Source organism: Lissotriton vulgaris, chromosome 2_1 (assembly GCF_964263255.1).
Source record: "Lissotriton vulgaris chromosome 2_1, aLisVul1.2, whole genome shotgun sequence".
In the NCBI taxonomy this organism is placed as follows: Eukaryota; Metazoa; Chordata; class Amphibia; order Caudata; family Salamandridae; genus Lissotriton; species Lissotriton vulgaris.
Window position 1 is genome coordinate 1,325,402,215 of NC_141687.1, and position 12,766 is coordinate 1,325,414,980.

Consider the following 12,766-nt stretch of genomic DNA (forward strand, 5'->3'; position numbering starts at 1 on the left):
GGCAACCCAAACCTAAATCACAACAGTTACAATTCCCAGGTGAACATTGAAGATATTTGTTTAGTGTCACTTTGTCAATCAGATTACTGTGTTATGGACCCGATCAGGCATTTTGGCACTGATTCAATTGAGAGTTAATAGCCATAGGAATCCCTTTTTGGTGGCATTATCAAGGCTACTGTTCATGCAGCGAAATTTGCTCTTTATAGTTGGGCAATATGTCTAATAATAGTCCCTTCACAGAGCATTGGCACTTCTCCATATCCCCTGGCCACAATTCTCATTCCTCCAAGCTGGCCAGGCCACCTCGGAGCAGTGTTATTCTTTTGTGTAGCTGAAGAGTCAGTTACTAGGAGTTGATCTATGTCATTACAAAAGCCCTCTGAGAAATAGAGGGATCCTCCACAGCGCCCCTTCAGCACAATGTTTCAGGGGTTCTAATTTAGATCGCCATTTATAGTGGGCTATGAGCTACTTGTTCCCCCTCTTCTCCCCGCTTTTACTCCTTCCTCCCCTCCCTCCTACCAATTATTGAAACATTGTTTATGTGTACTGTACCTTACTATGCTCTTGTATCTGATGTAACTTGTAATGCAACGATCCTAAATGTAAAGTACTCTGATACCCTCTTGGGTCAAGTTTGCGCTATATAAAACTTTATAAATAAATAAATAAGGCATCACGTTGACTTTTTATGTGATAAATAGTGTGAAATAAGCTTTACCCACTAATAACATGACGTGTATTTGTAAAGCGCATGTTCACCCACAAAGGGTCAGCTTGGTGCCGAAAAACAGATTTGTTACCCAAATCAATGGTATTCATTTTGTCGACCCCAGAAAGGATGAGAGACTGAGTGGACTCTCTGGGATTTTAACCTGTGACCATGAGGACGAGCACAGGCCACTGGAGTGGATGCATTAGTCCACTAAGCTACCAGACCCGGCTATATAATAGGCAGTGCACATTGCATCTAAACATCATGACAGCTGTATTATCCAAAATCAACAACAAGAAGTATTCGCTAAGAGTTAGAAATAGAGAGAAACATTGAAATACACACCTAATATTATTTAACTAAAGTCCTGGAGTAAAGTGAAGGAGTACAGTAAGAGTAAAATCACATATTGGGTAATTTTAGGCAGGTAGGTGCTGGCAGATGTTTATTTTATGAACCCTCGAGCTGGATTATTAACCTGTTCTCTGATTGTGTTTTATTGCAGTGGCTCCAGAATTCCTTGTTCCACTGGTGGATGTCACATGTGTGCTTGGTGACACGGTAACACTGACTTGTAAAGTATGTGGGAGGCCAAAGCCAAACATAACTTGGAAGGGGCCTGACCAGAACATCCTTGACAGTGAGAACAGTACATACACAGCGTCCTCCTGGTAAGAAAATGCTTTTTGTGGTAGTATTTTGCACATTGTTGCGGTCGGCACAGAATGATGCACAACTCTTCAACAGACATATTGCTAACGTTTCAGCCTATAGTCAAAGCCTAATACTCTAAGGGCCAGATGTTCAATTGTATTTTGTGGTCACAAAGTCTGCGATTTGAAAAATAAGAGGGTTGGCAACTGTAATACATTTTTTCCATATTTACAAAAGGCCTTTTGTGAGGCAGAAACGTCTTCCCACCTCATACTAGAGCTTATGTAACCCAGTCTAAATCACCAAGAGGCAGGTGCATGAAAGGGGCATCCAAGTCATATCTACAAATCAGGGAGGGATTGTAGTTGTCAACCTTGGATCTGATTATGAGTCTCAAAGAGGTGGTATCTGATTCACAAACGCGAACCCGTGAACATATCAGCGTGGGACAGCTTCCCCTTTGTGAATCATCGTGGCAGCCTCAGGGTTTATGGGAGTACCACTGACTGCTATCCCTGAAGTTTCTCCAAATGGGGAACGTTTCTTTTTCATCTAAACAGCAGCGGTTCCTTTTGCATTGACTCCTTTTTACAAAAGATTCTCTTTTTGGAGTGCAGGTGCTGGAAAAGAGCACTGCTGTCTTTTGTGAGCCTCCATCCTTGCTTTTACAGCCAATCACAGCTTATCATAAATTATGACCTGCCTAATTAATGTTCATTAGGCTGTTTTGTGAACCCTACAATTGTACACATGTTGATGACATCATTTAATACATAGATTGTGTCGCAAATAGCATTCCCATTCCTAGCAATAAAAGGATGGAAAGAAGGACTGGATTTATTAGTCTTCACATGTGGATTTCCTCCTCGAGAAAGTCTGGATAGAGAAGTAATGGGGCTCGTCATTGAGGGTTTTGTACCTCAAAGAGATAGAATTCATCTTTAACCCCTTCCCTGTGGGGCTATTTCCTCCGCTGTGCTGGGGGAAGGGGGGCCACGCGCCGCGCCACGGTGCTCGTGATGAGCTCAGCTCGCCACGCAGCACGGTGGTGCTGTGCTCATGACGAGCTAAGCTTGTCACGGCCACACCCGTTTCTTTAGAACTTTCAGCACAGCGGGGGAATTAGCCCAGCGTGTGAGCGTTGCGGCCGCTATGACTAGCTCAGCTTGTCATGAGTCCACGGCCACCGTGGCTCATGACGAGCTGAGCTAGTCATGAGCATGGGAGGGGTTAATGATATTGCATTTGTAAAACCTCAATGAGTTCTCAGGGCCAGATCTATTTTGGAAATGCCAGACAATAAGATGTTACCTTAATCGAGTCTTGAGAGCACCGTTGTTAAGACAACTGTTTTAAAGTATTAAGTTGTTTCTCTGTCTTATGCTAGTGACTCAGGAGAAATTTCCCTCAAGATCTGCAACCTGATGCCCCAGGACAGTGGAATATACACTTGTATTGCTTCCAACGAAAATGGAGTGGCATCGACATCTGCTACGATCAAAGTACAAGGTACCGTTTAAAATGTTCACCTACAGAGGAAATTGTATGTTGAGTAACAATCTAGGAACCAAGGTCAAAATAATTTAAGCCACAATCCAATGTGACCGGACTGGTAGGTAGGTCCAGGGAGTCCTGGGACCTTGTGGATGATCGAAAGGACATATTAGGTGACTTACCAAAGCCCAAAAGGCACATAGAAGGGAGCGTCCATCACAAATAAAATGATGAGAGTTAAAGACTGCCCTTCTTTTGCTTTGATACCAGGAGCAACCAAAGCTGTAAAAGTGCAGTAAAATCCAATGTTTTGTTGTTTCTATTAAAAAGCAAATATTCCCTATGGTGGTGTTTATCAGTTAAAATTGGTTTTAACTGAAAACCTGAAACCCAAACTATGTAATAGATAAGCATAATCGTTGCCAAATATGCTTCCAAGAGTAGAAGAAGTAAATACCCATCTAGGCACTATTACATTTTCCCCGAAGCAGATTGCATGGCCCTGACCTTCGTTGTAATATATGCAAGATGTTTTACTGCATTTAAAGAAGCGGTCCATGTAAGAGCAAGAGTCCCATCTGCTTTTCTTTTTCTTCCAAATGGGACGACCTGAGTTTCGCCTGCATTAATTTTTTAACTATTGACTGCATTATCCTTTTTTACTGTATTCTTCAGCACCACCTGTCACAAATATTGAAATCGTTTTAACAATAATATCAGGAAACTATTGCTTTGTCAAGCTCTTCTTGCAAATCCAATATGCGGTTCCAAAACTCTATTCTGCTACAGGCCATTATGTATTGGTTTTCTTTGTTTTCATTGGCTACTCCTTTCCTAGCTTTACCTTGCACCAAAGTTTTGTGCGAAGATTTTATCAGTAAAGATGCCAAACCCTACATAATTGCAGAGATTTATCAGTAATGATGCTAAACCCTACCTAATTGCCAGTCCACACAGATTAGGTTAGAGTCAGTGAAATGCAGAAGAACAGGAACAGATATTTACAGCACCTTTCACCATTTCCCAGCTTATCAAGTTAATGTTAGCCGTCCAAAAATAAGATTGAGTCATGGGATTAACTTTTTTTTCTGTAGCCCATTTCTCTAACTTGATGTAGGAAATAGTGGGAAAACTGCATCCCCTCAACTTGTGTTATATGTGATAAATTACCATCAAGTGCATATGTAAGGATATTGCAAATCAATAAGAAGTACTGCTACCACACTGAGGCAAGAAGCTGCAGGAGGACCACCTTTAGAAGTTACACCGAACTCTGAAGTTACCACAGAACTATTAGCAGCTCGCCTTTACATGAAGCTGGCGACTACTACTGTTTGGACATGACACGTTCTGCTTTATAAAAACAGAAGATTGAGACAGCCTCATTTGTATGTTTTTTTTTCTGGGTGTCAACAAGAAAGCCCTAAAAGAATGACTGGTGACATTGGGTGCAATATTACTCTAGCTGCTTTGCAGGTCCCAGGTGGGCTGAATGTCCCCAGATCTTTCTACTTCTCTTTGCAGTTGGGAGGCAGAGAGAGGCACATGGGTATTGCAGTCTGGTTCCTTTCAGTGCCAACCCGATAAAAATGCCAGTGCGAGCTAGCACTGTGACTGACAACTGTACTTATTTGTAACAAATTATTACAGTTGAGTAGTGATGGTATTTTTTTTATTACAACAAGCGTGTTATAACATGAGTGCGCCTGTGATAAGAAATGCAATTAACCAATATTTAACTGAATTAACTCCATTCTTCTATATGGGCTGTAAAATGTCTACCTTTCAATCAAGGCAATATAATTTTAAACACATGGTAGTACAAATATTAGTAGTATATCAAGCCCTAAAAGTCTATGAATAATTTTAACAAATCCTATTGAATTCTAAAAGATTGCATTTATTCGAGCTCCAACTTCTGATAGTCATTTTGTTAATGATAGAACGTACAGTACCGCTGCTTAACAGTACACGGCTGCCACTGTCCTAACTCTTAGCAAATCTAAAGAACAGTAACATATGATTCCCATTTGTAGACAATATGAGCTTTCTAAAAATGCCAGAAACTCGCAATAGCTTTACATTCAATGATAAGAAAAATGTTGCCCGTGTATGTTCCTTCTCTCACCTTTTATTATAAACTAGCACCTGTCTTATATGGTTTCATAATTCTATGTACATTTTCATGTCAGTTTCAATATTTGGCCTCCACCTAAACATCGGCAAGATATGATTGTTGCTCTTTGCAATAGGCGTTTCTAACACATTTTGTAACCCCTTTTCCACGTCCCTACCACAACAGATCCAACACTATGCACTCTATGTGCAACAACAGTGCTGATTGTAGTTTGTCGTAAGCTACTCTCTTTCAGTTGTACAAAGCGGGTGAAGAGTGCGTGTAACAGTGACCTGTACTTGCCTTTAGGTGTTCCGACAGCGCCCAGCCGCCCCATTGCTCAGGAAAGGAGCAGCACATCGGTGATCCTCCGCTGGCTGCCACCATCCAGCACAGGGAACTGCACCATTTCTGGCTACACAGTGGAGTATAGGGAGGAAGGTAAGGACTCCAAAGGGATATTCCAGTGTGCAGAATCCACTGTGTCAGAGAAACAGCACTTTACTTCTAATGATCCCATTCTACCAGCATTGATTAGCCAGAACTATGAATTAACACACACACACACGCACGTACAAACACAACCTAGTTCTCCCATGTTTCAGCTCTGTGACCGACATACAGTGAATTCAAATACTTCAATTGCATTTTAGCTGTCTTTCATGCAGTTTGTACTCCATAACATTTGGGGAAACAGTGTTGGGCTTCTCTGGCATTTCACCTACTTTCTTCCACCTGTAGGAGTAACAACACCAGCAACATGAAGTCTCCTCATTCCTGTTTCTCCTGCTGTTTTCATTGCTTGCATGTCAGGCAGTGGTGGGCTCGACAGTGGGACTGTTATGATTTATTTAAGCATCATACCACTGCGTCTTCCTTTTCATCTAAACACTTTACAGCCAGCTGTGCTGCTTTTCCCCAGGTTGGTAGTGTTACTTCCTATTCAAGCAACTGGATTGGAAATGAGTTGCCTTCCTTAAGTTCATTATGACTGGCTGTGGGGGAAGTAGTTGTCCTAATTCACAGTCGCTTGTAAATTCCCAGTCTCAGGAGGACTGCATTCCTGGCTAGACACATACTCTGCACATCATACTGTACACTCCTGTGATGATGAAACACGTTTCTGATCCCTTCCCTGCAAGCCTCGGACATGTGACTCGAGGTTGCTTCTACAGTGAGAGGTAGCCCCAACACCTCACCTGCATTAATCCTTCAACATTCCTTTCACATGAAGGTGTCACATGCAGATCTAAAATGGCTCCCATCAATGGCACACCCAATCAGAATGCTTTTAGTATTTCTACAGTTGCAGCATGTGATATTTACTACCTATCTGTAAAAGATGTTTTCGCAATGTAATAGTTTTCCTTTTGTTGAACGCCAGGTTCACCTGTGTGGCAACAGTCCGTCTCTTCCACCCTGGACACGTATCTCGTGGTCGAAGATTTGTGCCCTGGTGGCCAGTACCAGTTCCGTGTCAGTGCCAGCAACCCCTGGGGAATCAGCGTACCCAGTGAGCCTTCCGAATTTGCAAAACTCCCAGACAACGGTGAGGATTTACTATAATACCACATTGTAACATAGAACACAGTGGGGGGGTGAACAAAATGGACACCACAGTCCTGTATCCACAGACGCAAGTTTGTGAAATTGCTGTAAATAATTGAAGTGATGGAAAATGAACAAAATAAAAAAAGATTACAAATATAGTTCCATTGTGGCAGGAATTATTAATAATACAGTCAGCAATGGGTTCTGTATAATCCCCCAGGTGCAGAAGGTCTGCGATGCCCTAGAATGCTGCTGAGGTCTTTGCACAGTCCATTAAGTATAATGGAGGACACCTTCTTTAAAAACAGCATTAATACATAGCTACTTTTCCATCAGTCTGCTGTTTAGGAATGAGATAAATCCCTTTCCCAAATTCCATAATGGAAGAGAGGTATAATCAAACTCTTGATAATGGCTTCCTTTGGAATAAAATAGTAATTACACCTGAATCGAAACCCGGTTATTCATTGCTTTGATGTAAGAGTGGTGAAAAGCTAGTTTTGCTTTTCACTTCTCTTAATAAAAAAACTCTCTCAAGCAAGTGCTTGTGTTGGTATTTGACCTGACATCACCCCAGTTTTTTTTTACAAAAACCCGAAAGAGGCAGGGAACGACTTTCCCCGCTTCTGGGCCTTATAAAACTGGGTTAGACGGGGTGTGCACACCTGCTGTGGGGAAGAGATCTGTGTGCTGTCAGGGAGCCTTCACTGTGTCTGTCCCAGCAATATGATTGTTCTCCATGCTCCTAATTAGAAAGAAGGTACGGCACAAAGGACAGGGTGGAGTAAGACATAGAAGGAGCTCTGACTACATATTCATTATTTAAAATAAACTTCAAGTTCAAGAATTTGTATAGCGCACTACTCACCCAGAGGGTCTCAAGGCGCTTGGGGAGGGGGTTCATTATTTTATCGACTAGCCAGGTTTTAAGTTCTTTTCTGAAGGAGATGTGGTTCTGTGTAAGGCGGAGGTGAGTGGGGAGTGAGTTCCAGGTCTTGGCCGCCAAGTAGGAGAAGGATCTACCTCCCATGGTGGATCTTTGTATACGCGGAACTGCGGCGAGGGCTTGATTGGAGGATCTTAGTTGGCGGGTGGGACATGGGCGGGAAAACAGCTATCCATGGCTTTTTGTGGTGGGAAGTCTGGATTCCAGTCATTCCCCAAAAAACTTTTAAATGAGCGTGAGCCATATTGAGGTTGGAAGGGTGGTAAGACACCTGGGGCCATATTATGGTAGTGCCCCGGGTGAACAGCAAGTGGTTGAGCCAACTTTGGGCGCCTCCGGGGCACTCTGGCATTACAGAAGAGGCAGCAGACTTTTGTGCGGCCCCTCACCAATAGCGCTGGCGAACATAAAGCGCCAGCCCTATCTTCAGGGGACATTCCCTCATTGACATGGGGGTGTGCCCCGTGCAAATGAGGGAATCCCATTGCCTCTGCGCCCTCGCAGTAATACAGATGTGGGCACAGAAGCAAAGACGCTCTCAGGAAGCATACTGACAGTGCGCCACCTAAAAGGGGGTGCACTGTCAGTGCGTCCCCTGATGGCAGCCCTCTGGAAAGGGGTTCCCATGGGCCCCCAGACATCTCCCTGCAGGTGGGTGTAGTCACTTCCTGCAGTCACCTGCAAGGGGATCTCTCATTCCCTTTAAAATTGAAGGTGAGTGCCGCTTGCACAGTTGACAGCAAGAAGAGCGAAACTCCAGCTAGCATTGGTCTACGGTCATCAAGGTTTCCCAAATTGGATCACACCTATGTTGAATTTGATCCAATGTAATGCTTACATTTCCTGAAGATTACATGAGGGCACAATTGTGACAGGAATTTGGCCTAATCAGATAGGACTTAATATGCAAAACGAATTTTCAAAAGTACTGTCATATAGTCATCAACTCAAAGGTAGGCTGCCTAAAATGTGCGATCAGGTCAATAATAGAAGGAAGAAAGGGCAACAGTTGCCCATTGTCCTGCTATTTGACGGAGCCAATCCAAGCCCTCAAAATTGGCTGCATAAAGGAGAAAAAAAACAAGAAGATTGACTCTTAAATATGGACTCAAAAGTCAAACATGTAACTAGTTGATTGCGATCATGCTAAACTCTTTTATCCTCTTGTAATCCTTTTAAGTAATCAAATACAATGAATTTGCTTACTTAACCTGCATAGCTGTTTCCTGTTCAAGGTGGAAAGCGATAGCACAGGTAGTAGGTTCCTCCAGATATATGTGAAACAGAAATGTAATGGGTGTGACTACTGTGGAGATGAGGACCCCGGGCAATCACACATAAGGGCCCGACTACACCTGCAGGAGCGCTTTATACTATTAGGCAGGATATAAAATGACCAATTTGAACCCATCTTGACACTGCCATGTCATAAAACAGTTTGAAACTGCAAGAGTTAACCATGGGATTTTAACTGGCTTTGTGCTTGCACGGTTTACTTGCTGTAAGATACCCTGGCTATGTCATCTAGTACTTGAGAATAGTTTTTAACTGAGATTTGGAGCTTGAAAGTTCCCCAAGAAACCAGGAGACCCAGCACTGTAGGATACTGCTCACCTATGATCAGTGGCGGTCGCCACTAACAAAGGGTCCACTAACAAAGGGTGGTGGGGTCGGTGGGGGGAGCATGGGTGGGATGGGCGAGCGAGGGCGGTTGGGGTTAATAATAATTCTATAAACATACCTGACAGCGCCGGCAGCCTCCCTACTTCGCTCCTGCTGGCCTCTTCCTGGGTCCCAGCAGCCCCTGGGATAGACTCCCATCCTATCCCCATGCTTCTGAGCAGCGTATGGATTGGCCTTAGCGAGTAGGAAAGTCGCTTAGTTCAGGTCATGGAATCTGTGGGGTTTCTCCAGCCCGGCTGCAGAAAAACCTAAATGTACATGTGTGTTTTGGTCGGCCTGAGACGGGCAGCCAAACAGATATGCGTAGTTAGGGAGTGCACAAGCCCTCCTCCTCCCCATGCCCCACCCCTCCATGCACAAGGTGCGTCAGAGCTGGCATACAAAAAATAAATGCATTGTTTTATTTTTCGTTTTCCGGCTCTGTGCTAGGCAGTGGGGTGACGCTCCTCTGTCACTGCCTATGATTCGTGAACAATAACCGTTGTAACACATCTGGCCTTGAAAGAAGTCCACATCTGTAGGGGAGGAAACACATTTCAGCTGAGGAGAAATAAAATAAATCATCACTAATAATTTTGCCAGGAACTTTAGACGAATTCTTGCACCATAACTTGTAACGCTGCAGTAAAATCCATTTTTGTTACTGTGATGTAGCTAGAAAACCTATTTTAATTTAACTTCGAGTTCCAGTGAAGGAAAGAGGGAAGCCTTTAAGTGATTTGGGGGAGAGTGGTGGGACACAACAGGGAAGATTTAATAAAATATGTCCTGCTGCTGCTCTCTTTCCCTGCAGTGGTGCACAAACAGACTGTCTAGTGCCACTCAAAAACCTTTGACCATACTGCAATGGTGTGTGAGATATCTAGCATAGGTTTTTAATACTTAAACTGTACCCCTCCAGTTGAAAATCCTATGCCTAGACACATTTTTTAAATATTTCCCGCATTGGATGGCTGCTGTACTGTGCGCCACACATGCAATATGTGAAATGTTAATAGAAAAAAGATTCCTCTAACTTTGCACCTGCTTCATAAGGTGTTATTTGTTTGATCCAAAGACCACTCTAACAATTTTAGTACATAGGGCTTTGCATCGAAAACCAAAGGGTTTGTGCTGGAAAGCCCAGGTACCACCTTCTGAACGCCGCTTTGAATCAAAGCCCAGAGTGATGTTTGCATTAAAAAAAAATTTTTGCTTTAACAATGCAAACAAAGCTTTGCATGGGAAAATAATTCCCCTACCAAGACATTGCGCTACTTTGCAGTAGTGCAAAATCTTTATAAATCTGCCACCTAGCATCTTTACTAATATTATTAGGAGGGTTGGGACAGATTGCACTGCAAAGTGTGCCAAGAGAATCAAATGTTTTTGAGGACGAGCAATATTAACTGGCCAGAAGTTTCATGGAGATGAATGCTAGTCTCTAGCGTCTTCTGTGATCTACACTTCATAAGTCTGAGCTCCATCAAGGACAGAAAAGCGCGCCATTCTTCAAAGGCTAAAAAATTCAATGCTAAATATATTGAGTAGTAACACCTTTTATTTAATGCACTTAACAATGGCAGAAGTGCCAAATTAAGCCCTATCTAAAAAAAGTTATATTTATTATGGGGGGTCCCCAATAGCTCATCTTAGCATAGCTAGTTCATTGGATAATCTTACAGAGATGTGGGGTGTTCATAGTGAACACTCACACCATAAAATTGTTGGTGTTTCAGTATCAACAGGGTCGTGTTTTACACCTCGGGCTTTGAGGTAAGGTCTAAGACACCGGGAACGCTTGGTAAAATAACATTGAGTTCAGACAAATATCTCTAGTCAAACAACACAAAATGATGGCTAATCATGGAAGAATAAAGCCTCAATGCAATTCCCTCCTAATACCAACTGTGCACATCTGCCAACCCAACCTATGTAAAATAAGTTCACTGAAGGTGTGTTGAGTTTCAAGGGCTGTTATTTGGCCCTGGGTGAAGGCACCTCCTCCGACTAGACCTGGACAATATCCCTAATATTACTCTATTTATACCACCAGCTGTAATTTCCCTTGATCATTGGGGTTCTTGAATTATTTTAGAACAATAGCCGAGTGGTGGAAGATATTAGCATGGTGGCACACACATTGCCATAATGCTGCCCTGCTTCCCCTGGCGACCTGATGGGCATGTAGTCTTGGCGAGGCACCCAGGCCCTTAGATTGCCTCGCTGGTACCGTCGTGGGCAAAGGTACTTTGCCGAGGTAGGCTACCGCCTCCCTCCACTATGGTGTCGCAAAGGACAAAGTTCCCCCTAGCTATTATTTTGCCTTTCCGTTCAAAATTCATTGACTGCAAAACTAATGCTGACAAACGGTTTCCTTTTTACAGCCCACGTGGTCCAGAGTCTCAACGGCTCATACATGTAAGAACTACTTTGTATTTTTGCAAAATGATAAAGCTGCTAAATCGAAATGGATGCGCCCATATGTGCCTCAGTTGCTGATTAACAGCAGAGGAGGGGTATATGGAACTTAGTTTAAACCTTGACTAAAGTAGGCATACTTTCGATTCTTTGGGGTGCCTGCCCACTCTAGTCAAAGAAGATAAACCAATGTGTAATAGGGTGATCTATTTTACATGCTTCACGTCTGTGTTCTTTTTCCTTTAAGATACGGCAACGGACGGGTCCACGGTCTTATGGAAGGACAATTTTGAATTTGCCTACTCGGAGCTTCAGGAAATCGGCAGGTAAGCTACTGTTATCATTAGCTGTCCAAGTGAAGATGAGAAAGTGGAGCACACATTGGCGACACAGTCCACAGAAAAGTTTGCAAATCTGAGCTCACAGGTTAAACTCCTCGCCTGGGTGACATTTTAAACAACTCACAAAGATTTCCCAGAGTTTACCTAAAAACCCTTGAAAGTGTCACATTCCAGCCATGATTCTCCTCGAAAACATTAGACAATTCTGGCATTCGACCTTGCAGAGACATCTATGCATGCATATGCTACAACTGCACGGGGGGCAATGCCCTGCCATGTGTGCCAGTATACCTTTTCCAATTCCTTTTTTTATTAAACCGGGAAATCATTTCTTCCCTCAGAGAAAGCCACCAATTTTCTTTTGATGAAAGCTGGGTTATATTTCTATTCCCACCCTGGAAAGGGATCTATTCTTTCCAGGAGTAAATCAACAACTATACCCAAGGGGCGGGGGATGGGTTGAAAAGAAGTAAGCGAATACCCACAAACAGTTACGCTCATTGGTGTGCCTTTTCAGGGCATCTTAGTCCTGGAAATGTAATTGGAACGTCCGCCTACTTTTTTCTTCAATGAACGAGGATGATGAGAAAAAATAACCCTCAAACTTTGCTCATCTAATTTTGATTAAAATCTGATTGGAACCACAGTTCTCTTTGGTAGCACCCTGGTGTTTGTGAACAAATTAGACAGAACGTAAGAAATACTGTATTAAGACAATCAAGAACGGAAGAAATACTTTATTAAGACAATCAAGAACGGAAGAAATACTTTATTAAGACACTCAAGAACGGAAGAAATACTTTATTAAGACAATCAAGAACGGAAGAAATACTTTATTAATACAATCAAGTCCATTAAGGTGC

General features: G+C 42.9%; 1 protein-coding gene across 5 annotated transcripts in view; it reads left to right on the forward strand.

The window, feature by feature from the left end:
* The window catches only part of KALRN (kalirin RhoGEF kinase), a 1,626,736-nt gene that overhangs the window by 1,591,614 nt on the left and 22,356 nt on the right, over positions 1-12,766 (forward strand). For all 5 annotated transcript variants that reach the window (XM_086957084.1, XM_086957086.1, XM_086957088.1 and 2 more), the window contains 5 exons: positions 1,224-1,389; positions 2,760-2,881; positions 5,292-5,423; positions 6,367-6,531; positions 11,810-11,888. In XM_086957084.1, the coding sequence (XP_086813210.1) occupies positions 1,224-1,389; positions 2,760-2,881; positions 5,292-5,423; positions 6,367-6,531; positions 11,810-11,888 (664 nt within the window). The remainder of the gene's footprint in view (positions 1-1,223; positions 1,390-2,759; positions 2,882-5,291; positions 5,424-6,366; positions 6,532-11,809; positions 11,889-12,766) is intronic.